The sequence below is a fragment of the Marmota marmota genome, unplaced genomic scaffold, assembly GCF_001458135.2.
Source record: "Marmota marmota marmota unplaced genomic scaffold, marMar, whole genome shotgun sequence".
In the NCBI taxonomy this organism is placed as follows: domain Eukaryota; kingdom Metazoa; phylum Chordata; class Mammalia; order Rodentia; family Sciuridae; genus Marmota; species Marmota marmota.
In genome coordinates this window covers 30,182,387-30,207,632 of record NW_025999990.1, presented here as the reverse complement: position 1 = coordinate 30,207,632, position 25,246 = coordinate 30,182,387, and the positions used below count along the sequence as shown (strand labels likewise).

The 25,246-nt window shown below is 37.5% G+C and overlaps 1 protein-coding gene across 1 annotated transcript in view; it reads left to right on the top strand.

Moving 5' to 3' along the window:
• Positions 1-25,246, top strand: part of Galnt1 (polypeptide N-acetylgalactosaminyltransferase 1) — a 107,828-nt gene that overhangs the window by 71,659 nt on the left and 10,923 nt on the right. The window contains exons 11-12 of the mRNA XM_015482433.2: positions 10,190-10,288; positions 10,693-10,827. Of these exons, the coding sequence (XP_015337919.2) occupies positions 10,190-10,288; positions 10,693-10,827 (234 nt within the window). The remainder of the gene's footprint in view (positions 1-10,189; positions 10,289-10,692; positions 10,828-25,246) is intronic.

The window sequence follows — 25,246 nt, the reverse complement described above, 5'->3', positions numbered from 1 at the left end:
GTAGTTGGAAGATGAATGTACAAGAGGAGGTTATTAATTAAGGATGTGGGAAGAAGGCATTTCATCCCTTGGAATAGAAAGGAAAGTAGACAGGACAGGGACATGTGCAGATCAGATATAGGTTTGGAGGTGGAAGTGTGAAGTTCTCTTCTAATGACTTGCTTCTTTGGTTAGATGAAAGCTTACTGGCTGAGAGTGACAGTAGGTGTTGGTGATGTAGGGACTTGAGTAAAGTAGGAAAAATGTGGACCAGAAATGTAGGATATGGGAAAAGAAGTAGAAAACAGAAGTGGAGCCAAATGGTTAGTGAAACCATTTGGCTTAGTAGTGTTTTCTCTAGAGCTAGAGCAGGCACTGCCTCCCATGTTTATCCTTAGTAGTTATTGAGGCTACTACAGGGTTGACTTGAGCTGCCTCTGAACTTTATTGTGACTTAAGGAATCCATCCTCAAACAAGGGAGCAGTTTTATTGAGTTTCTTGAGCTTCTGATGATTCTCACTGAGGTCTCATTAAAGAGTCTTGGTTTCTCTGCCACCTCCAGTCAATAAAGGCCCAAGGTGACTGATGTGCCATGAAGGATTTACAGCAGTCACTCCTGCAACTTGCCTTTAGAATAGGAAATGAGGAGTTAGGTTTTTTCCTTTGAACTGATCCAGTTTTGGAGAGTGCCGAAGCATTATTGGCTGGTCTGAAGTATAGGCGTATTTCAGAAACACTAGTCTAACCCTTAATAATAAGAGACCAGCCAAGGCAAGCTGGTCTCTTAGCTACCACTTGCCAGCTGTCTTCCTTGGTAAAGTCACAGATATTACCATATATGGCCTTATTGTTATTGGGTCATTAACTTGGCCTAATAGGCCTTTAATACCAGTTATATCCTCTAGTTTAAAGATCTGATTTCTGGGACAGTGTTGTTATCTAGCACCCATCAAAGTGCAGATAGGGATATTAAGATTATGATCAAACCTTTGCCCATGTGAGCCTTCCTTTGACAGTGACTGGAATTTGTTTTTCTTTTGTCATGCTTCAAGGGCCCAGGAAAATCTGAAATCAGAATTTTAGAGCAGAGGGAGAAATCAGGAAATATAAAATATGACTATGGTAATCAAATTTAAAATGTCTACAACCAGGTCTGACTTCCTTAGCTTCTGTAGGACTTGGAGTCAAATAAACATGCTTCTTCATGGTATCTAATAGTTGTTAATCCAGGAAATGAATATTCTTTTTTTAAGCTTACTTTTATTGGTGCATTATAATTATACATAATAATAGGATTCATTATGCCATTTTCACACATACATGTATTTATACATGTATTTGATCAGTCTCATTCTCTAGTACCTTTCTTTTCCCTCTCCTTCTCACACTCCCCTCCCCAATATACTCTACTGCTCTCTTATGCTAATCTCGCTTCCATCATCATCATCATCATCATCATCATCATCATCATTATTTGTACATTATAATCATATGTATAACCAAGACTTATTGTAATATGTTCATACATAGCATGATTTACTAGGTTTCACCATACTCTCCCTCAATCCAGGTGTTGAACATTCTAACCGGCCACAAAAAGCAAATAATCCAGACCTTTACAGGTTTAGTCAGTCTTAGGACTGAGTAGTTGCCTTTTCAGGCAGACATGTAATTCTAACATCTATAAGAATATACTTCATGTTAAGCACCAGGATAAATGCTTTGGTAATATTCATTTATTCTCACCTAAATACTATGTGATAGATGCTATTATCCCCAGTTCACAGATAAGCAAATTGAGACACAAATAAAAGATTTAAACAGCATAGCTAAGGTCACAATCACAAAATGGAAAAGAGGAGTTGAATGTAGGTTGTCTGACTTAAAGCCTGTACTCTTTTTTTTTTTTTTTTAATATTCTTTTAGTTGTAGTTGAACACAATACTTTTATTTTATTTATTTATTTTTATGTGGTGCTCAGTGTCTTGCACGTGGTAGACGAATGCTTTACCACTGAACCACAACCCTAGCCCCAAGAGAGCCTATACTCTTAACCATTAACACCATATTCTTTCTCTGATCCAACTAGAATTTTACTTGTGGATAAGAGTGAATGAGTGAATCCAGATTCCACAATACTAGGTTCCAAACATGCTTTGACAACATTTTTATGTTTTCCACCCTAATGGAGGTACCAAGAGTCTGAAGGAGACTGTAGCGGAGACTAAGAGACAAAAGGTCTGACTTCTTGCTTGGCTTCCCAGGAATGAGTACATTCACAATTATTTCAACTCTTAAAGTAAAAAATAATGTATTAGTGTAACCGTGTTTGTATACACCTGTTGGTGCTTTAGAAGTGCAGTTAAAGAGTTACTGGATCTGTGGGTGAAGAAAGAAAAACAAGTCATTGTGTATGAGTCTCTGCTAGGCCTTCTCTAGTATTTTACTTAGAGCTCTCAACAAATCTAAAAGATTTTTGTCCTTGTTTAAATGGTGAGAAAATCAAATACTGATGCCTGATGACCCTCACGATTCTTGACTGGAAAGACAAGATACTGGGGGAACAGAGGTGTAGATTTTGTGACCATAAATGTTTGGGAAGTGTTAGAGGTTTCATGTCTTTCTTCTGTCTTTCTGTACCACTATTTCCCATCTCCATCAAGTGTCCCAGTATATTAGAGGGCTGTGAGAAGTCCTTCAATAAAGAATCCTATTTAAATCTGTTTAGCCTACTATTTCCGAAGCATATTTGATCACAGAAACCATCTTTTAGTAGCACATGTGTCAACACCTTGCAAGATAGTGTCCTCAGATCAAGATTTTGGGCACTCCTGTATTAGAGTCAATAACTACCTGCAAGGTATCATAGCTAGTAATGGTAATGTCTTGATGAGGCCAGGGTCTGCATGTGTTCACATCCTGAGCTCTCACCTTACAGATACCTTGAAAGTGTGGATATTGCCTCTGGCCAGTATAAGTCTTATATTGCCAATTCAAGTAGAAGAGTTCCTGTTTCTAACATTTTATGACGTTTTTACAATCTGAATGTGGTACCTAAAATGGTTTTGGCTTGGCTCAGTGGCATGTCTGACTACATAAGTAAAGATATATTATTCAGCCATAAATAAATTGTTTAGGATGAACCATAGGCTGGGGCATAGCTCAATAGTACAGCATCTGCCTATCATGGGCAGGTCATGGGTTTGATCCCAAGCACCTGGGGAGGAAAAAAAAAATTAGCCTTGTGAAATCATTTAGGTTCCCCTAGGACTGTTCAGAAAGTACAAACCAAACTTGAGCACTTTCCACATGATTTTCAGAGTAGTCAATGATGTGATGAATTGGATTTATTAGCATGTTGTCCACCATTTGAGGGAAGGTTTCCTCTGTGTCATTATTTAAACCTGCACATCCAGTGCATAGCCATTAAATTTAAATTAGCTAAGATAAAATTTAAAACTTAGCTAAGCAGTCACACTAGCCACATTTAAAGTACTCAATGAACATATGCCATTCATGGCTACAATATTGAAGAGCACAAATGTAGACATTGACATCATTACAGAAAGTTTTGTTGGATAATGTGGAGTCATTAACACAGCCAGCCAGCACAGGAGGTCATCCATCTGTCTGTATCTACACTGCTACCTTGTCATTTCACATATTTCTCCCTGCCTGGGTCCTAAGTTGTGATGCTCTTATCTGGCTTGTCAAACTCCCTGGTTTTAAAAAAATCAGAGTTAACATATACTCTCTATGACACTCCTTACTCCTAAATAACTTTGAGTTATCCTGAAACACCTCTGTGTGATGTACTATGTCAAATTCCGAAGCCATCCTGTCAGTAGTTATCTTCATACTAGGTTAAGGAGAGCATCAGGACCATATGGATGCTCAGGAATTTCCACTTCAACCAGAAAGAGTTCCCTTCTTTTCCCATATCAAATCAGCTTTTTAGTTCAAGGATTCCTAATGATGTAGAATGTTAGTTGCTATTAGTATGTTACCAAACAAGGAAACATACTCTATGATAGTCATCAAGGTGTGATTTGGAAAGTAAACAAACTAAAAAGAATTAATAGCATTGTAAGACCCCTGAAAAGTTAGCCTTGCACTGTATGTATACCAGAAGGTGGGATAAAACCTTGAATGACTGGGGAAAACCAAAAAGAAGTTAGCCTCTTCGTTCTTTGTATTGAAATGCAGTATACTGCCTAACTTTTCAGAAGATTTGTACTTTTTTTTTTTTAAGTCCAACAAAGGAGGCATTTGCCTAGAATATACTTACATTAGCTAGTCTTACATTCTTGCACATATTTTTCTTCTCCCTAATAACATGCCTATATGTTTGATAGCATTCTATATTTTTCTAACATTCTTGTTTCAGATATTCTTTTTTTTTTTTTTAGTTGTAGATGGACACAATATCTTTATTTTTATTCATTTATTTTTTTTTTATGTAGTGTTGAGGATCGAACCCAGGGCCTCACGTATGCAAGGCAAGCATTCTACCACTGAGCTACAACCCCAGCCCTCAAATATTCTTTAAAGCGTCAGGTGTTGAATAGCCAACCCTAGTACCTATGTCCATTGCAAAGTAAACATTGAGGTGTTGCCGTCATTTTTACCCTCCATGTCTCACTAGAAAGCTAACAATTATTTACGTATTCTTAAAGCTATATGGAATTACAACTTTTGAGCATCTAATTCAACATCCTTAGAAAATGTTCCTAATTTTTCTCTTCTCCAGAAGCTCTTCATATTTAACTCCCACCAGATAATTAATTCTACTAGGTGATCCTTTCCCTCCTAGGATCCTAATAAAATTGTTTCCTAAACTGACCCTCAAAATCTGGGGATATAGCTCAGTTGGCAGAGTGCTTGCCTCGCATGCATAAGGCCCTGGATTCAATCCTAAGCACCACACACAAAAAACAAAACAAAAACCTGACCCATGAGTCATCCTGATTTTTAGTATATTCTTGAGAAAACACCCAATAGGTGAGGTAATCCACATACAGTTTTACAAGAAGAAGGATATTCCCCCAAAATTGCATCATCTAGCCAACCAGTGTATAAAGCAACCCACCTGGGGCAAGCAGACGTACCCTTCCAGCAACAAAGATGCTATGAATTTGTTGAGGCAAACACACCTCTCTTCCTGCTAATATTAAAGCCACTCAAGATTAAAACTTCATTAACTGCCCTCTTCCAGAAACCTAATCTGCAGGACATCTCTTCACTTTCCCTGCCTTTTGGAGATTTGTCACCAGACCCTACCAGAGGGCCTAACACTGGGTCTCTGACTTCCCATCTCACCTGGGACTCACTGCCACATTTTACTGATATTGGCTATTTTTCCCTTACTTTTAACATCTGATGGGAAGCATCCAGTTCTTGTAGAAACTTCACTTTCTGCATCTAGTAGTCAGTAGTAACCCCAAGGGTTAGAGATCAAGCTCTAATTTCAGACAACAACCCAAAATTAGTCATGAATACTATATCTATGATGTAAGCTCTTATACAGATCTCATAGAACAGTGCCTAGCAGAGTTAAGCACAATTTATTTGCTATCATTTATTAGCAGCATATCACTTATAAAAAGCAAAATGGCCAAAGTTAATTTATTATAAAATACTTAAAAAGTGATAAGAAGCCTTTTTATGTTTTGGGGGAGTATTGCATTTTTTTTAAAAAAATGTGTTTTAAGTTTGATTAAAGAATTGTAAATATTGGATAATAAATATTGAATTGATACATATTGGACAAGTTAGTTGTAAGATTAGTCAATTATTTAACAAAATAGCTATTTTGTTCGTTGAGAAGCCAGGGATAACATTGGTTCTACTCTAATAATCATTCTTGTCGTATGTATCCCCATTCTTCAGCAACTTTTGCATCTGTGTTTGGAAGAAAAAAAAATAAGAAAATCAAAGAATTGGAGAGTTTGATATTTTAATCAAAACTATAAGGAATAATTGATTTGTATGAATACATCATCTTGTCATAACTTGAATTCTTTTTCAAGTAAGGTAGCCATCATCATCAAGTATTAATTGATCTCCAACTGTGGTATAGGAATATTTGCTCTATGCAAATCTGTGTTTAATTATAAAACCTATTATTTTTTATTAAGTAATGGGTTCCTGAATTTAAATAATAGATTTAAAAGATGATATGAATTGGCCAGTCATAGTGGCAATCCCTGTATTCTCAGCAACTTAGCAAGACCCAGTCTCAAAATGAAAAATAAAAAGGGTCAGGGATGTGGCTAAGCAACAGAGTATTCAATCCCCAGTACCAAAATGTGTGTGTGTGTGTGTGTGTGTGTGTGTATCCACATCCATATACGCTTGTATGTATATGAATCTTGTAGTAAAAGAATTACCACACACTAATGTGATATATTGCACTCAGAAACAAAAAAAGACCTTGGGATTTCCAACTTGAATATTGGACAAGTTGTAAGATTAGTGATAATCAGGAGAATAGGGAAAGTTTTTTGAGGAATGATAATGAGGTATGTTTCAGGTAGCAATTCTCAAGGTGGGATGGGAGCATATTAAAATATTGGGATGAGGAACTATTAATATTAAAAAGTTGAAAAATCTGTTTTGAATAAAGTGAATAGCCACATGTTGGTGACTAGTGATAATGTAACATTGCAGATTCTTGCTGTTTCTGAATCAAGCTGTACTGGACTCTGAAGTAGATACTTTGATGCAGTGTCTTACATAACCTCACTATAGGGTTGTTAGTCATCACCCCCCCCCCCCCCCCCCNTTAAGTGGAATTTATTGCTCACATCACAGATAAATTCCAAGGCTGTAGGCAAGGCTCAATTTAGGCACCCACATGGTAGCCCTGAAGTCCAAATGCAGCTCTGTCTGCATGACTGCCTCCTTACCCTCCTGACCACTGTCTCTCGTACTCCGGACCATCCCACCCCTTGGTCACATAATGGCATCCACAGTTCTGTGCCTCACTGCTTCATTCAATGGACAAATGGTGCTCCTTCAGAACAGAGGTAAAGCTTTCCCCAAAAACCTCATTGGCTCTGACAGGCTCTCCAGCCTGGCCTCCAATCTGCTGTGGCCGTGAGGTAGAAGTCAGTGATTGAAGGAGCCCACAAAGGCTGACCCCAGGGCTGGAGCAGAGCTGATTCCACTCACCTTGCAGGGTGCAAGGTGAGAACAAGGAGCTGCAGGGACCTTTCTCAGGACAAGGGAGGAGGCAGGGCACTTACCACAATGGTCCAGCACCCACCTGCACCCACCCTGCACTGTCAGTAGGTGGCCCTGAAGACCCTCTTTGCATGATGACAGAGCTTCAGTGCCCTGCTAAACCAGACAGCTTTCTATGATTCTAGACATGCTTTGTCCCTCTGGGTAATTTTCATGGTGACCCTGTGATGTAGGGACATCTGCCCCTCTTAGGAGATGGGGAAACTAGGGCACATGGTGGCTGTCACACCTGTCAAACTGTCTGGACAAACAAGGAAGCTGATCTGGACAGGTGTGTCAGTGCATGTCCCTGTGGCTCTGCCAGGAGGCCCTCCCACAGTAAGGCTCTGGTGATGCCAGGTTGCTAAAAGGACATGCCAAGCACATGCCAGGTGAGAGCCTCAACATCCTTAGTGTAGCCTCCTCACAGCCCTTACCTGCTACAGGGATGAGCCAGCTGACCCTGGGGGCGTGGGGAGCACACAGCACCCACTTGTCAGCCTCTTCCACTTGGGCCTCCATAGGCAGTTTCACTGCCCACCTGCCCTTGGTGTTTGTGTCCCACTTCCCACTTGCATGAGGACTGACCTTCCTTGTGTGTGTTGCTGGCCTGTCCCCATCCCTGATGCTGCACTCCCTTGTTGATGTTGAAGTCTCTCCATTCCTTGTATGAACCATGCAGATGTGGTGCCACACTCCTGAAATCCCAGATACTTGGGAGGCCAAGTCAAGAGGATCACAAGTTCAAGGCCAGCCTGAGCAACATAATGGGACCCTTTCTCAAAATAAGATTTAAGAAAGGGCCATGGATGTGGCTCAGTGGTTGAGTGCACCTAGGTTCACTCCCCATGACCAAAATAATAATAATAATAATTCACTTTTAAAAACCACTGTCTAATGTAATTCTGGCATCATTTCCTGACTTTAGCACTGTTGTATTTTGGGGACCAGGCCATTTTGTGTGGTAGAGGCCATCCTGTGCACCAAAGGATTCAAGCAATGTGCCTGGCCCCCACCTGGAAGGTGCTGCTGGTCTTGCCCCCTCCCTACTTCTTAAAGGCATATGTGTCTCTAGGTATTGCCAAGCCCCCCTGGATGGGAAAGGGGGGCTTGAACACCCCTGCCCCCACTGAGAACTGTGCTTCAGCAGGAGAAAGGGGACCCAGAGATGCAAAACTCCAAGCTAAATAAATGATAAACTGGAATACTAAGCAATATGCAAAAGCCAGAACAGGGCCAGGGCTGGAGCTAGGGCTTAGTGACAGAGCACTTATGTAGCTTGGCCAAAGTCCTGGGTTCCATCCCAGACCACAAAAAAGAAAAAGTCAGAGAAGGATCACAGAGGAATAGAGAACAAATGTACAAAGTAGGACTAAACTCCAGGGTGGAGAATCAAATCCAATCCCAAACCAAGAGCCCAAGAGGAGGAGCAGGCAGATCCATAGCTCTGAGGAGCTCTGTGCCTCCTTTCCAGAGACAGGTGGAACAAATGGCAGGAGAAGAAATATGGTACAGATGTTGGGGAGAAAGCTGCAGACTAGCCAGATCCAGGTGACACCCAGGGGCTTCAGCACTCAGCACAGCAGGACACATGCCCTTCTCAGGTGTGCCTGTGGGCATATGCAGCAAGACAGGCTGCATTCTGAGCTGGACCACTCTCAATATCCTGAAAGTACTGCAGTCCTAGGGCACAGGTTCCTAACCACAGCTGATCAGATGGCTCTCTGGAAAATCCTTACATGCCTGGATGTTTAACAGCATGCTTCTAAATAAGGTCATCAAAGAAGATGTGGAAAGCATAACTACACAAGAAAAATTGTAGGGTGCTGGGCTGCCTAGCATGGATGAGGCCCTGGGTTGCCTCCCCAACACCACATTTTTTTTAAATCCAATGTAAGTATAAAACTTAAAACAAATCTGAATTAAACATGAAAATAGCACTGCACTCATTTCCACACACAGATAACTGCCATGTGTGGAGTGCCCTGTCCTCCCACCCCCATCCCTCTGCTAACCCTGATTGCCATTACTGATTTTAAAAAGTTTGGGCCACTTGGATTTAAATCTGGGTCTCCTGTGCCAGAGCCTCAATTCTTATTCCTGGCTGCCTGGGAATAATAGTTGTACTTTTATGTATCTGGCCTTCTTAGTGCCTTATTAAAATATTGGAATAATATGTAAACCATATATTTGCTTATAAAAGTAAATGACATATTTGTGCTTTTAACTTTAACCCTACTTCATCACACAAAATTAGATTTTTCTGTCTACATAACATGACAAATGTAGTCTATCACACCTCTCCCCCTGGCATACCTGCTAACAATACCATGCAGGGTAATAGATTTAGGACTTTCAGGTGTCTGTTAATTTATCAAGTGCTTTGAAGCTGCAGTGATTTAAAGAAAGCAAAGTGTCAAGGGGCATTGCTCAAAATATTTCTCACAAGTCTGATGACTGATTTAAATTCCTTTTGTGTAATTGATAAATGTCTAATGAAAGAGTAAAGTTTGTATTATACTATACCATGCCTAGGCTTCCAAAATAAGCCAATTTCCAAGGTCTTTGACTAGAAAATGCTCATCTTAAGTATCCAGAAAAGTCATCAGAGTAGTTACCAAAAGTAATATAATATGCTTGTCTTGATTATTATTTGTGTCCTTAGGGAGTTGTTACATTGGTTAGCTAGAGAAGACTTTATTAGACTAAATACAAATTCTAGAGAACATTAGAAGAATGAAGGAAAAAGAATTTAAAGGATTTTCCCTCTTAAACACAGAAATTATATATATTTCTTTTTAGACCAAAGAATTTTAGGTAGCCAGTTACTGATCCTCTCCACAAACCACTCCAACCTACCACCTTTATATGGGGAATCCAGTGTCATTTCATGGTAGTATGGGGAAAACTTAAATTGATTTTTTAGTGTATGTGTGTTTATCTGTCTAACTTCTAACTTCTGATATTTTCATTGTTGTCCCATAGATACGAAATGTGGAAACAAATCAGTGTCTAGATAACATGGCTAGAAAAGAGAATGAAAAAGTTGGAATTTTTAATTGTCATGGTATGGGAGGCAATCAGGTGAGTATCTTAATATTAACTTATAAAAAGGAGAATTTTTTTAAGTCTGTTTTTACTTTGCCCTTTTTATCTGTGACATCATTCAGGAAATATTTTCCTGTAACAGGCCCTTTGTGAGAACTATATTAACATTGCTGAACACAAAATTTATTTTGTGCTTTCTAGTGAAATTATACTTCCTGACAGCACACTTAGTGTATGCAGAGAACTAAGGCCATTTTTACTTTTTTCTGTATAAACCTGGTGGTAGCTTTTATGAGTCATTTAAGTCTCTATTAATTCAATAAAATGAAGAATTGTGTATCTTAGAATATTTTTTCCCTCCTAGGTTATTGAGTATATGAAATACTGGCTAATTTTTTTTTTTGTTATTAAAGCTTACATGTTTCCATTTTGTTTTCCAGGTTTTCTCTTATACTGCCAATAAAGAAATTAGAACAGATGATCTTTGCTTAGATGTTTCCAAACTTAATGGCCCAGTTACCATGCTCAAGTGCCATCACCTAAAAGGCAACCAGCTCTGGGAGTATGACCCAGTGGTAAGTTACCTATCCAGTAGCCTATAGGAATAAAATAATTAGACTGTCACTGTCATTGAGTATGTTTATATTCTTCATAGCTACAATGACTAATATCAACTAATATGGTTAATATGGCCATTGGAAATGGCCTGAATAGTCTCTTCTGGAATGATGTTTGGTGCATGCTACTGCTCTTTTGGCTGTGCCTGCCCCATGCATTGAAGGATATAGAGTATCTCTGGCATGAGGCAGAAAGTGCCAGTGGCACAGTCATTGTGACAACCAAAACTTTTTTTTTTAATCATTGGAGAACTTAATTAAATTTTTTTTCTTTTAATTAGTTATACATGACAGTAGAGTATACTTTGATACATCATATATAGCGGAGTATAATTTCTCATTCTCTGATTATATATGATGTAGAATCCCACTAGTCTGAAAAACCTCCCACTTTTAAGTTCACTGAAAAATTACAGTGTGTTAATTAGGCAATATGAAAACTACTTATAGTAGCTTAAATAAATAGACATTTATTTTTCTTATGTAAATCTGGAGGTCAGTGGTTTCGGGTATAGATTCAATGGGACATTGGTGTCGGGGATAGCATAACTATAGTATTATCAACTTTCTATATGGCCAGAAGATGGTTTCTGAAGCTCTTATTGTCACATCTCAACTCAAAGTAGAAAGAGAAGGGAAGAGGAAGTGTTTCGCTACCACATATGTCGCTCTTACTCAGGAAAGCAAAAGCTTTTTTTGCAACCCTCTTAGCAAACTCTGCTTATTTCTTTTGGGCCAGAACTTTATCCCATAGTGACCCCCAGCTCAGTGACAAGGAAGAACAGAAAACAAAGCATTTGGTTTTCTAGTCTTTATAGTATGAGATTGCCAAGTGACAAAGATTGGGAATGACTGTTGTCTAGCTATCCTACACAGTCTACCACAACAGGTATTTGAAAAGTAAATATTTGCTTAGAAATATAAGAGGCTGAGATGGGGTATTTACAAAGAACTGGTTGTTGAGTGTAAAGTTTTAAAACTTATGAATCACTTTGCAGAGTTTTTTTCCTGAGATTAAAAATTCAATGTCATAGGCTAGTTTCTCCCAGAAGCAGTCTGTAAAATAAAATTTAGTATTCAGATGTTTATTAGAGGTCACTTTTTGAATCAATACCTGTGAAAAGGAAAGGGAGAAGGCAAAATTGGACAGAAGGAGAAGTCAAGCTGCAGTACTGGTCCACCTCCAGCAGCCTGAGCTGACTGTACTAGGGAGCTCTAGAGGGGAACAATCCATCAGAATTATCCTGCTTCTAGCTGTTGAAAACATAACAAACTAGAGAGAGAACAAAATATTTATATCAGTAATTTATAAATGTAAACTCAAAATAATGAAATCTTGGATTTCAAAGGAACCCTAGAAATAAAATCCAGGACACTGTTTTGTGTGAGTAGAAACTGAAGCCCAGAATGGAACTCAGTTGCCCAAGGTCACAGAACAGGTAATGGTATAAACTAGATCTCAAACCTGGGATTCTTGATTTTTGGTCTAGGATTTTTTATATAATACCATGGTGTCTTTAATTAAATTTCTATATTTATATATCTTTAAATCTTGTTTATATTATATATTACATAAATTTCATAATGTAACACCATCCTCTTTTGCTTTGACTACTTACAGTTGTCCCTTCTAGACTACAGTGTGGCATGAAACCCCATTATATCTAGGGATCAGGGCAGGAGGTGGGCAAATTATTTTTTCTAGCTTATATGTAGACTTTTTGTAAAAATTAATTATAACTTTTATCCTCTTCAAAGATTAAAGGTAGATATTTGTCACTTGCCTGTCTAGTTACCTTAATTGAGCTTTCTCTGTGTGGAGTCTACTCAGTATTAGCTGGGTTTTCTGTTGAGTCCTGAGATGACAAAGCTCACAGTGTCACTATCCACAGAGCTCTTCACCCGATGTCAGTTACCAGAGCCTCATTTGGAACAAGATTCTTCACCAGAGTCCAGGTCTCTGGGGGGCTGTTCAACTGAATTATGAGAATTTTATACTGTTGTTAAACAGTTAAATAATCAGTACCAAACAGTAACCCAATTTGTTTCAAGTTTATTTGAGTTAATCTAGATAAATGAAATGCACATTTTTAGAAATTGGGATTTGAAAAAGAGAATTATCCAACCAAATTTTTATTGTACTTAAATTTCTTTCTGTTTTTAATAATATTGGCCATGGGCCTGAGGAAGAATGCCAGTAGAACAAGCTTTGCAGGGAGTTTTGGAATGTTTGAGGTTTTTTTTTTTTTTTTTTTTTTAATTGTAGTACATTATATTATACATAATAGTGGAGTTCATTATGACATATTCATACATGTACATAATTTGTTCCATTTTATTCCCCAATACTTCCCCTTTCCCTCACCTTTTTTCTCCCTTCAACCTCCCTTCTCTATTCTACTGGTCTCTCTCCTATTTTTGTGAGATCCCTCCCTCTTTTTTTTTTTTTTCTATTTCTTTTTTCTGTCTAGCTTCTCGCATATGAGAAAATATTCAATCCTTGACTTTGTGAGTTTGGCTTATTTCACTTAGCATAATGTTCTTTAATTCCATCTATTTACCAGCAAATGACATAATTGCAGTCTTTATGGCTGAATAAAATTTCATTGTGTATATATCACATATTCTTTATCCATTCATGTGTAGGTGACACCTAGGCTGGTTCTATAACTTGGCTATTGTGAATTGCACTGCTATAAATATTGATGGTAGGGCTGGGAATATGGCTCAGTGGTATAGCATGCTATGCCTAGTATGTGTGAGGTCCTGAGTTCAATCCCCAACACCACACACACACAAAAAAAAGACAAGACTCAAACACTGATGTGCCTGTATCAATATAGTATGCTAGTTTTAGTTATTTTGGATAAATACCAAAGAGCAGAATAGCTAGGTCATCCCGTGTTTTCATTCCTAGTGTTTTGAGGAATCTCCATTGTGGTTATGCTAATTTACAATCTTACCAACATTATACAAGTGTTTCTTTATCCCCACATTCTCACCATCATCTATTATTTATATTCTCTTTTTAAGAATTTTTTTGTTTTAATTAATTACACATGACAGTAGAATGCATTTATGCACTTTGATATATCATACATAGATGACGATTGCCACTCTAACTAAATGAAATGAGATTTCAGTGTAGTTTTAATTTGCATTTTCTTGATTACTCAGGATATTGAACATTTTTTCATATATTTGTTGGCCATTTGCATTTCTTCTTTTGAGAAGTGAGTATTTAGTTCATTCCCTATCAGAAACGTAACTGGCAAAAATTTTCTCTCATTCATAGGCTTCTTTTCATGCTCTTAATTTTTTCCTTTGCTGTGCAGAAGCATTTTAATTTGATGCCATTCCACTTATAGATTCTTATTGTTATTTACTGAGCTTTATTTATTCATCATTTACTGAGTCTTATTAAGGAAGTTGATGCCTGCATTTATATATTGAAATGTTTCCCGTATGTTTTCTTTTAGCAATTGAGAAGTTTCTAATTCCCAGTTCTTGTCCATTTTGAATTGACTTTTGTGCAGGGTGATAGGTAGGGATCTAGTTCATTCTTTTACACATTGATAGAGGCTGTTATGTTAAAAAGGCTCTCTTTTATCAAATATATGGTTTTGGAACCTTTTTCAAAGATCAGATAACTGTATCGTTGTGGATTTGTCTCTGTGTCTTCTATTCCATTGGTCTTTATATCTGGTGTTGTTTTTTTGTTTTGTTTTGTTTTGTTTTTGTAATACCATAGTGTTTTTGTTCCTATAGCTCTATATTATTATTTGAGATTGAGTATTGTGATGCTTTCACCTTGTTCTTATTGCTTAGAATAGTTTTGACTACTCTGGGTCTTTTATTCTTCCATATGAATTTTAAGACTTTTTTCCTAGTTTTATGAAGAATGTCATTGATTTATTTTTTAAGATATTTATTTTTTTAGTTGTAGTTAGACACAATACCTTTGTTTTATTTATTTATTTTTATGTGGTGCTAAGGATCGAACCCAGGGCCTCACACGCACTAGGCAAGCGCTCTACCACTGAGCCACAATCCCAGCCCTGTCATTGATATTTTTTATTATTTTTAATTCTTTTTTAGTTGTTGATGGATATTTATTTTATTCATTTATTTATATGCAGTGCTGAGCATTGAACCCAGTGCTTCACCCCTGTAAGGCACAAGCGCTCTACCACTGAGCTATGATCCCAGCCTGTCATTGGTATTTTGGTGGGAGTTTTATTAAATCTATAAATCACTTTTTTTAAAATAATACAGTCATTTAAAAATAGTATTAATTTTGCCTAAGAACATAGAGGTCTTCCTACCTTCTAATGTCTTCTTTAATTTTTTTCTTCAGTATTCTATAATTTTCGTTGTAGAGATCTTTCACCTCCTTGTTAGATTTAGTCCCTTGTTTTGGTTTAAGGCTATCATGTATGGAATTGTTTTCCTGACTTCTTTTCATTGGGTTCATTATTGGTGTATAGAAAAGCTATTGATTTTTGTATGTTGAATTTGTATCCTGCTGCTTTGCCGAATTTGTTCTTGTTCTGCATTGTTTATGTGACTGCTTTGGCAACAGTGTGCATGCAGAGCTTCAGCAGTCTAGTATGTCGGGCTGCTAGATTGTGTTCATGGCTGCCCAGGGTGTAGCTAGGATATTGTTTTCTAATAAGTACCATTTGTCAGGTTCTTAGTCCGGACTAGATAACACTTTGTGTACATTTTCTCATTGTTTCCTCACAAAAATCCAATGAAGTGAGTATTTTTGCTCCCTTTTTATAGTGAGAATACTGAGTGTCAGAGAGGTTGTTTTGATGATGAGTTACATTAAGTTATGCTTCAGTTGACAAATCCAAAATTCATTCCAGGAATGTCTGACTGCTAAGCCCACCTTATCAGCCAATAAATTACACAGCATCTGTGTGAAAAATTAAAACATCCACTCTTTTTCGGTTCTGTTTTTATGCATTTATAGGAATTCAAAAGTCACTGAACCTAAATCAGTGTGGATAGAGACATCTGCAAATGTATACCATCTTTTGCCAGTTCTCACTTTGTTTTAACACAAGAATAGTGAATGACAAGAAGCCAAAATAGTTGTTATATAATCATTACATTTTGTTTTGACATCGGTACAAAAGAAAAACTTCATAAAAATGAGATGTTCCAGATAAAATAATTATTTTAAAATTGTCATCGAACCAAATAAATATGTTTGTTGATGTTCCACCTTTCCTTAAAGTCATTTGAACTTATAAAATAACTTGAAGTTTATGCCTGCCACAACTATTCTGAAGACCTTAATGTGACCAGAGTACATTATCAGAGTCTGGATCATTTTAACTGTGTATCTGTTAACTCTCTTTCCTGCCTTTTTGAAATTATCCTAAAAATCAACAAGATAATATCAATTACAAAATGTAAATGAGTAGATAGGAAGATGCATAGCTTTATCTGTCAGCCATTTGTTAAGTACCTTCTTTGTAAGATATTATATAAACTTTGTTGTCTCAACCTCACAAAATCTGCTCAAAATATGTAATCTACATTTTAAAAAGGAGGAAGGCCAAGTTACCCAGGCTATGAACCAAACTAACTCCAAGTTCCTGTGTTGTTCTTGTGTACCACACCACCTGCCTTAACCACAAGGCTAGTCTTTTCTTGGATTGAATATAACACAGACTTAAGATTGCTTGGACCAAATCGTAGCCATCCCAGTGTTCATACAACTTTAATTCCGCAAAAGGACCTAAATTTCTAAAGCTTGAGATTTGGAATCACAGAATTTACAGGAACAGCCCTATCACAGGGAAATGAAAAAACTTTGAAATTGCTGTTTGGAAATAGGTTGGAGGATCCTAAATTAGGAACCAATCTGGTCTTCCTTTCTTTCATTTCTTTCTTTTTTTAGGGAAACCATAGTGCACACTCACAAAAAGAGAAGTTTCTCACAGTGTTACGGAGCTTATGCCAGAATTAGGGCTTAGAATTAGGTCATCTTCCTGCAGGTCAATTGTGCCCCACTGAACCAAATGGATTTTCTCTCCCACTTAGCTCTTAATGCATCTTTAAGTATGCACATTTTCTCTGTTGTCTTTTAAATAATTTATACTGCCCACCAAAAATCTTTTCTGCAGACAAATTTAGTAATCACCAAAATGATAGTTGAAGCTGGATGTGATGGTACACACCTGTAATCCTAGCAACTGGGGATGCTAAAGCAGGATAGCAAATTTGAAGCCAGCTTTATCAACTTAGGCCCTAAGCAACTTAACAAGACTGTCTCAAAATAAAATAGGACGAGGGAAGTAGCTTAGTGATTGAGCACCCGTGGGTTCAATCCCCAGTACCAAGAAATAAAAAATACTCTGCCTAAGCCAGGTGTGGTAGCACATGCAGTAATCTCAGCAACTTGGGAGGCTGAGGCAGAAGTTCAAGGCCAGCCCGGGCAACTTGGTAAGACCCTGTCTCAAAATAAAAAAATAAAAGGGGGACAGCTAGGTATGTAGCTCAGTGGGAAAGTACTTGCCTAACACATGCAAGGCCCTGGGTTTCATTCCCAGTACTGCAAAAAAGAAAACAAAAAAACAAAAACAAAAACCATGCCTAGTCTTTATTCACCCAAACCCAGTGGGGTAGGGAGATCACTGTTACCATGACCAACTAGCCTTATTTATTTAAAGGTCTCTAAGTGCCTAAGAGAGTCACTGAGAAGTAAATGACAAACCATAGCAAGCACAGCATGTAGCAGGTACTCAATAAAGGCTCACTCCCTTCTAGTGAATTTTGNATTAGAACTGGTAGCCAGTATATTAAACACTGACATAAAAGCAAATGAAAAAGAACTGAAACCAGATACAGAATCATGAAAACAACATTTTTACATTAAAAAACTATACTAAACAGGGTTTAAACAAAATTAAAACAGAACTATGAGAAGTACAATTAGTTATAGTATAGTATCAAATTTCTATATAGATTTTATACCTCAGTGGGGAAAAAATAACTGATTCCAATGACGTTCATTTTATTTTCATCTGTGATAGTCATGGATGCTTTTATTTTCCTTGGGGTGCTGAAAATGAGCTGGGAGAAAAAGCTCTTTGAACATAGTTTTAATTTCTTTCTACAATATTTTTATTTGATTTGTGGGCTGTTGGAATTATGACTTTTAATTGCCTTCTAAAAAATGGAGAATTAACATGATGCCTGGTCTCAACTGAACAAGTTAGATATCTCAGTTGTTCTTGGGTCAACTGGCTTACAGTCTTGGTCTTCTGTCTGTTTCTCTCCCTCCCTCCCTTTTCTCTCTCACTCTCATTCTCTCTCTCTCCCTTTCTCTCTCTCTCTCTCTCTCTCTCTCTCTCTCTCTCTCTCTCTCTCTGTCACACACACACATACACACACACACATTACCACATTTTCACCTTCCTAACTTGATTCAGCTGATTATGCTTAATACCCAAGATTCATACTACTGTACTACAGATTTGTTTTCACAGCAATAAATCTTCAGTTCTTTATGATTCCATTTAACAAAAGGCTTTCAAGGAGTGGTTTATAATTTGGGTATTTGGAGATAATATATTTAATGGTTTTTTTTGGAAAACCTTTTTCACTCCATACTCAGATGTGCTTCATTGTCAAGTGCATATTTAGATTAGATTCTTGAATTGTAATGTTGATCTGCTGCTTTTTTTTAATAAAATTTGACTGAAAATGTTTAATTAGCAGTTTTTAATAAGTTAGCCAAAGAAGTGCAGCTCTTGTTCCATATTACTAGTCCTGCATTTCTTTTTAAATTCCATTTAGGTTAAATTGGTTTTATTTTTCTCTGATTTTTCATACACAAAATCACCTATCAATTAAAAGTTACTTTTTTATTCTCCTAGAAAGAAAACCTCATTGCAACATTTTTTCCTGATATGTAAAACAATTAATTCACGAAAATGCATATATTTTCCTTCCTGTTTTTAAGATTATATTTGATGGTATTCTTTTCTTTGGTTTTCAAAGACTCACTGCAGGCAGTGCTATTTCTAGTGCCTAAGAATTGTTTCTGAAAGTAACATCATTAATGATACTTGCCAAACATGAAGTTTCTTATATCCAATTCAAGTTCATCAACATCAAGCACATGTGGATGCTTTAGGGTGAGGCTGTGATACAGAATGCATAATCTGTCCCCAGGAAATATGAAATGATGCAGGTGCTGGATGGAATCTTTTTTCTATTCCATGAGCTGTGTTAATTCTGTCTTCAGTAGGCCTACCGCTTGAACAAATCAGATGTCTAATCAATAAATTATTTTCATGCTCAGAATTTCAGGTTTTTGTACTTTAGCATAGCTTGGTCTTATTCCTTACTATAAGAAAGCTTAATAACAATGTGATTTAAGGTTTGGTTTGGTTTGCTTTTTATAAGTGGGGGATATGAGTGATTTAATTCATGGGTACTTTTAGAATCTGATAGAAATCCCATTGCCTTTATTTTTCTAATTAAAATATTCCTAAATATTTTGAAAATATAAAAGATTCCTGAATAGTTGTGCCTTACATTGGTTTTATTTGAAATTCAAATGGATCCCTTTTTATCATAGCTGTTTGTAGATTAGAGATGCTAATCTATTACAAATGAAATTGAGAATGAAAAGAAAAAGCAAGGGATGAATACATACAACTAGTATTTGACTAGTGAAGAATTTAAAAAAAAATTTTTTTTGTGGTTGTAGATGGACAGAATGCCTTTATTTTATTTATTTTATTTTTATGTGCTACTGAGGATCCAACCCAGTGCCTCATACATGCTAGGCAAGCGCTCTGCTGCTGAGCTACAGCCTCAGCCCAGTGAAGAATTTTATAAGTGACAATTAAAGATAATTTGAATCTCAGCAAACCTATTCACCCAATCTTAATCTCAGTCCATTGTAATATGTCTGCCTTTCCTAATTGGTATCCCTGAGAAATACCACTTTGTTTACCATTCTGCAAATGTAACACACCATGCAGGCCTTTGTGTCATTTTCCCTGTTCTCCATTTAGCTAAAAAAAATAGGTTTCTTTTTGTAGGCTTTAGTGCTCTTATCTTCCACAAATAAATACCAAGAACAAATTAAACTCCAAGGTTTACATGTTTTTCAGAGGAGAAATTCAGAAGGTAGTATTTCTGAAAGTGATAACTGTGAAAGGTGTATACAAAGAGTTACTTTATTTTTCTGCTATTTTCAGGATAAGGCAAATATACAAAACTCGATTGCATATGTATACATTTGAAATAAACAGTTGAAATTAAATTTTAAAATATGCCATTTATAATGAAATATAATTAACAAAGTCAAATATCTAAGAAGAAAGTTGTGGAAGACAAAAGATGTATAAGTCCTCTAACCTGAAAACTAGATAACAGTGCTAAGAAAAACCACACACAATAGATACACTATTGTTATTGATTGGAAGATTGAATAATATTAAGATGTCAGTTTCCCACAAATTGATCTATAGATTCAGTGAAATCAAGATCCCTCTCTAGGCTTTGTAGAAATTGACAAGTGGAAATGCAGTAGATACAGATTGATTAAGATGTAATGTGGAAGAAGGAAAATAAGACTGGAGGACTTGATATTTCCCAAATTTCAAGATTTTTTTTCCTCTAAAGTTGCAATAAGTAAGAGTGTGTGATACTAGAGTTAGAATATATCAATAGATAAGAGTCCAGAAATAGACCTATGTATACATGGTCATTTACTTTTCAATAAAAATACCAAGCAAATCAATAGGAAAGGAAAGTTTTTCCTATTGAAACTGAGTAGTGGCTATTTGTACAGTAAAAATTTGAACACTGATGCATTCTGTGTACCATACACAATTTTTTGAAAAGGCATTATAGATCTAAGTGTGAAAGACAAAACAATACATTTTGCAGAAGAAAAAAGTATTTTTAAAGACCTTGGGGTTGGACTATTAAATCTAAAGGTAAAAGCTGATAAATTTCATCAAAATTAGATGTTTCTCATCAAAAAGATACTGCTAAAGTGCCATGGCTTAAGAAAATATTAGAACACATATAACCCATCCAGGAAAAAAAAAAAACTTAAAAAAAAATAACCCAATATAAAAATGAGTAGGTGATTTGAATACACACTTTCATAGAAGCCATTCAAATGCTACACAAATAGTATAGGAAAGTGTGTTAAACATTAGTCATCAGAGAATGCAAAATGAAATCACAAGGACATACCAATGCATACCTGTCAAATGGTGATAACAGGGAGTAACTGTTAGAATGTAGGATGGCATATAATCACCTTGGGAAAGACTCTGCTAGTTCCTAGGTAAACATATGCTTACCTTGTGACTCAGTAATTACACTTCAACAGTAATAAGTTACTGGATAAATAAAGATAAACGTATACATTAGATACTATTCTAAATTGAAAGAATGAGTTAACTGACAATAGGGATAAAGCTAAAACTTGTTGAACAAGAAAAACTAATTTACTGGGAAAAAAAAGAATTTATTGACCTTTATACTTAAGATACATACATTTTACTTTATGTACATTATACCTCAATAAAGTGCTGGGTAAGAACACACCTTTTTCCCAGAAAGCATTCCCCATGCACACAGCACATTGGAGGTAGAGTTCACACAGATTGTAACTGTAGGATTAAAGCTGGGGAGTCCACAGTCTTGGGAGCAAACAGAATGGCTGGAAGTTGAGGGAGAAAAATCCCAGGTAGTTAGAGGGGCCCCCCAGTCTGCATATAAACTTCTCAAATCTATGGCTGATTAAGTGTACCCAGCATGGAACTCCAAAAAGTCAAGAAGAAAACAACTAAAAGGCAAAAAAAAAAAAAAATGAGCAGAGATCTCAGCAATTGCTTCCTCTCTGCATTTCTCCTTCCCTTGGTGTTTTCGCTGGGCCTACCAGTGACCTTCATCTTGTCCTTGCTTGTACTTCCCCTCCAGAGTTGGGCAAAGTGGAGCTGCCCTTGAGGCCAACTCCCAGAGGGCTCCTTTACCACCTTACTTGGTGCTTAGAAACTAGGATCCTCTCGACCATGCAGCTTGTATGTATTCATTCTCCTGGGTGGCATTGGCGGGGTGGGGGGTTCTCAGCAAGCCTACCCCAAGCAGATGAAGGACATACTGTGGACCAGAGAAAAGTATCTCTTTCTCCTCCCATTCACAGCTGGGGTCCTTCGCAGTGCAGATTGCCTATGCAGACTGCCTCTTGGACCTGAGGTCTCATCTCATAGGCCTGAACAGCTTGTCATTTTCTGTCCTCAGCCTTGGGCCTTTGCCATATTTCAGTACAGCCAGCAACATCCTGCTGCACTTCTGAAGGAGGGGCTGGTGCAGGGAGGGAGGGTGACACCATCCTTGTTCATAATACTGACTATTGAATGGTCAAATTAGAGGGCCAGCTGTGAGGAGGTAGTTTGGCATCATGGAAAGAGCAGGATTTGAAGCCAACCATATCGCAATGCATGTATGATAAGACATTACCAATTGTTGCAAAAGCATGTGCTAACACGTTTTTTCAAAAGCATTCTACTTCACTTTGACTTCAAACCAACAGTTAAAATTATATTTAACAATAAAACCCCAGAGACCTTGCTATTTAAATCCAGAACAAAACAAGGATATCTGCTATCACCATTACTGCCTACCAGCCCAGGAAGTTGCAGGCAACGCACTAGGACACAAAACAGAAAGGAGAGGGGGAAATTTCCAGAACAACAATTTGTTCTTATTTGCTGATGGTTGTCATTTGTTTATTTATTATTCACCAAAGACTCAGAAGGTCAAACTCCCTCTCATCATGGAGCTGACATTGTGCGGGGGAAGGAAACAAAAATAAAAGCAAATCAACAATAAAGATTGTGCTATGAAGCCAATGGGAGCAGATGGACAAGGGGACAGGCCGTTCTAGAGCAGTTGGACAGTCTACTTGAAGAGGGGACCTTTGATCAGAGCCCCAAAGGCACAAAAGAATAAGCCATGGGTCAACAGGGGAGTGTTCCTCATGGGGGAACAGTGAGGGCACAGGCCCTGGGACATGGACAAGGTCAGCAAGCTAGAAGACTGATCAGGCTGTGTGACCAGGCTTAGTGAGGAGACAGGGAAGAGTCCAAGACAGTGTTGGGAAGCAGGCAGGAGCCAGCGTAAGTGAGCCCTAGAAACCATAATGAGGACTTGGACTTTAATCTGAGTGTGATAGGAAGGATGGTTTTGAGCCAGGGAGTGGCACGAGCTGACATAAGTTTCAAAAAAGTCACTCTGGCTGCTGTGAGGAGAATCTTCTGTTAGAACTAACAGTGTCAGCAAAGCTCCAGAAAGAGTGCTTTAAGGATCCCATGAATGAGAGGGCTTGGGATGCAGTGGGGGCTGTGGCTGGGCAGAATGGGGCTGTGGATTTTAAAGATAAACCTAACAGGACTGAGGATGCAGCTCAGCAGTAGAGCACCTGCCTAGCATGCCCAAGGCCCTGGGTTTCTCAGCATCACAAAAAGCAAAAGTGAGGCATCACTGATGGATTGACAGGATGTGGATGTGAGAGAAACAAAGGAGTCAAGGATGCTGCTGCAGGTGTTTGCCTAAGAAATGAGGACAAGTGACTGCAATCCCAGAGAGAGGTTAGGATGTCTGCCCTGCTATGGCACCACATGGGCTTGTGCATGTTCTGGCCTGGAGCTCAGGGAAAAAAAAACAAAATATTTCTAGTAATTAGCACATAGGGAGATAATTTTTCTCCAGAAGAGATTATAAACAGATCACCATCCATATCTGATTTAAGTGATGAAATTTTGGGATTTGGAGTTGATAACACTTAGATGAAATTGTTGGACTTGATCCTATAGCACATTGAGACACTGGGGCATCTTGGTTTGGGGAAATTGCATGTGAGATACAAGTGAATCTTAAAGAATAATGCCTCCCAAAGAAGGTCATGTCCTAGTCCCTGGAATTTGTGAATGTTCGCAAAGGGGAATTGAGGTTGTAGCTATCTGAGATGGGGAAGTTATCCTGGATTGTCTCAGTGGTAGTGTAATCACATATCCTTCAATGTGGAAGATGGAGACAATAGAGTCAGTGCCAGAGAGATGTGATATAACAAAGACTTCACCAGCCATTGCTGACTTTGAAGAAGGGAACACAGCTCTACTAACACTTGATTGTTGCCCGGTGAAACCTATTTAGAACTTCTGACCTCCAGAACTGTAAGACAATAAACTTGTGTTTTAAAGTCACTAGTTTGTGGTAATTTGTTACAGCAGCAATATGAAGCTAATACAATGGTAGGTTACATTAATTTACATATTGAAATAGCCACTAGCCTTGCACCTCTGGAATAATTCCCCCACCATTAAGACCTGTTATATAATTCATTTACAGATTGATGAGTTGAGTTTGCCAATATTTTGTTAAGGATTTTTACAGCCATATTCACATGAGATATTGGTCTACAGTTTATTTTCTTTTTTGGTACCAGGGATTGAACCCACAGTCATTCAACCACTGAACCACATCCCCAACTCTTTTTTTTTTGTATTTTATTTAGAGACTTGGTGAGTTACTTAGGGCCTCACTAAGTTGCTAGCCCTGGCTCTGAACTTGAGATACTCCTGCCTCAGCCTCCCAATCTGCTGGGATTACAGGCGGTGCCACCATGCCCGGCTCCATAGTTTACTTTCTTGTACTATCTTTTTGCAGTTTGGTAACAAGTTAATACTGACTTCATAAAATGGGTTAGGAAGTAATCCCTTGTTTTCTACTTTGAGGAAGAGATTTATATAATTAGTGTAGAATTCTTCAAATGTTTGGCAGACTTCTCCAGTTAAACCATCTGGACTTGGAAATTTCTTTTATTATTTTTCCATTTCTCATTCTATTGATTCTGCTGCCCTCGTTTTTATTATCTCTTTACTTCTGTTTGCTTTGAGCTTATTTCAGTCTAGTTGCTAACGGGGAGTGCTTCTGTTATTAATTTGAGATGTTCCTTCTTTTTCATGTAAGAATTTAATGCTATAAATTTCCGTCTCAGTACTGCCTTCATTATCTATCCCATTTTGATATGTTGTATTTTCACTCTCATTCAGTTCAATGTTGTTTTGTATTTTTTTAAATTGCCCTCAACATTTTTTTCTTTGGCTCATCAGTCATTTGGAAATATGTTGTTTGGTTTCAAAGTATTTTTTTTCCTGTTATTGATTTCTAATTTGAACTCATTATGGTGGGACAATGCAATCTGTATGGTTTTAATTCTTTTAAATTTGTTGAGATTTGTTTTAAGGCCAGGTTATGATTTTTACTGGAAAAATGTTCCATGGGCACCTGAAAAAGAATGCATATTCTCTTGTTGAGTAAAGCA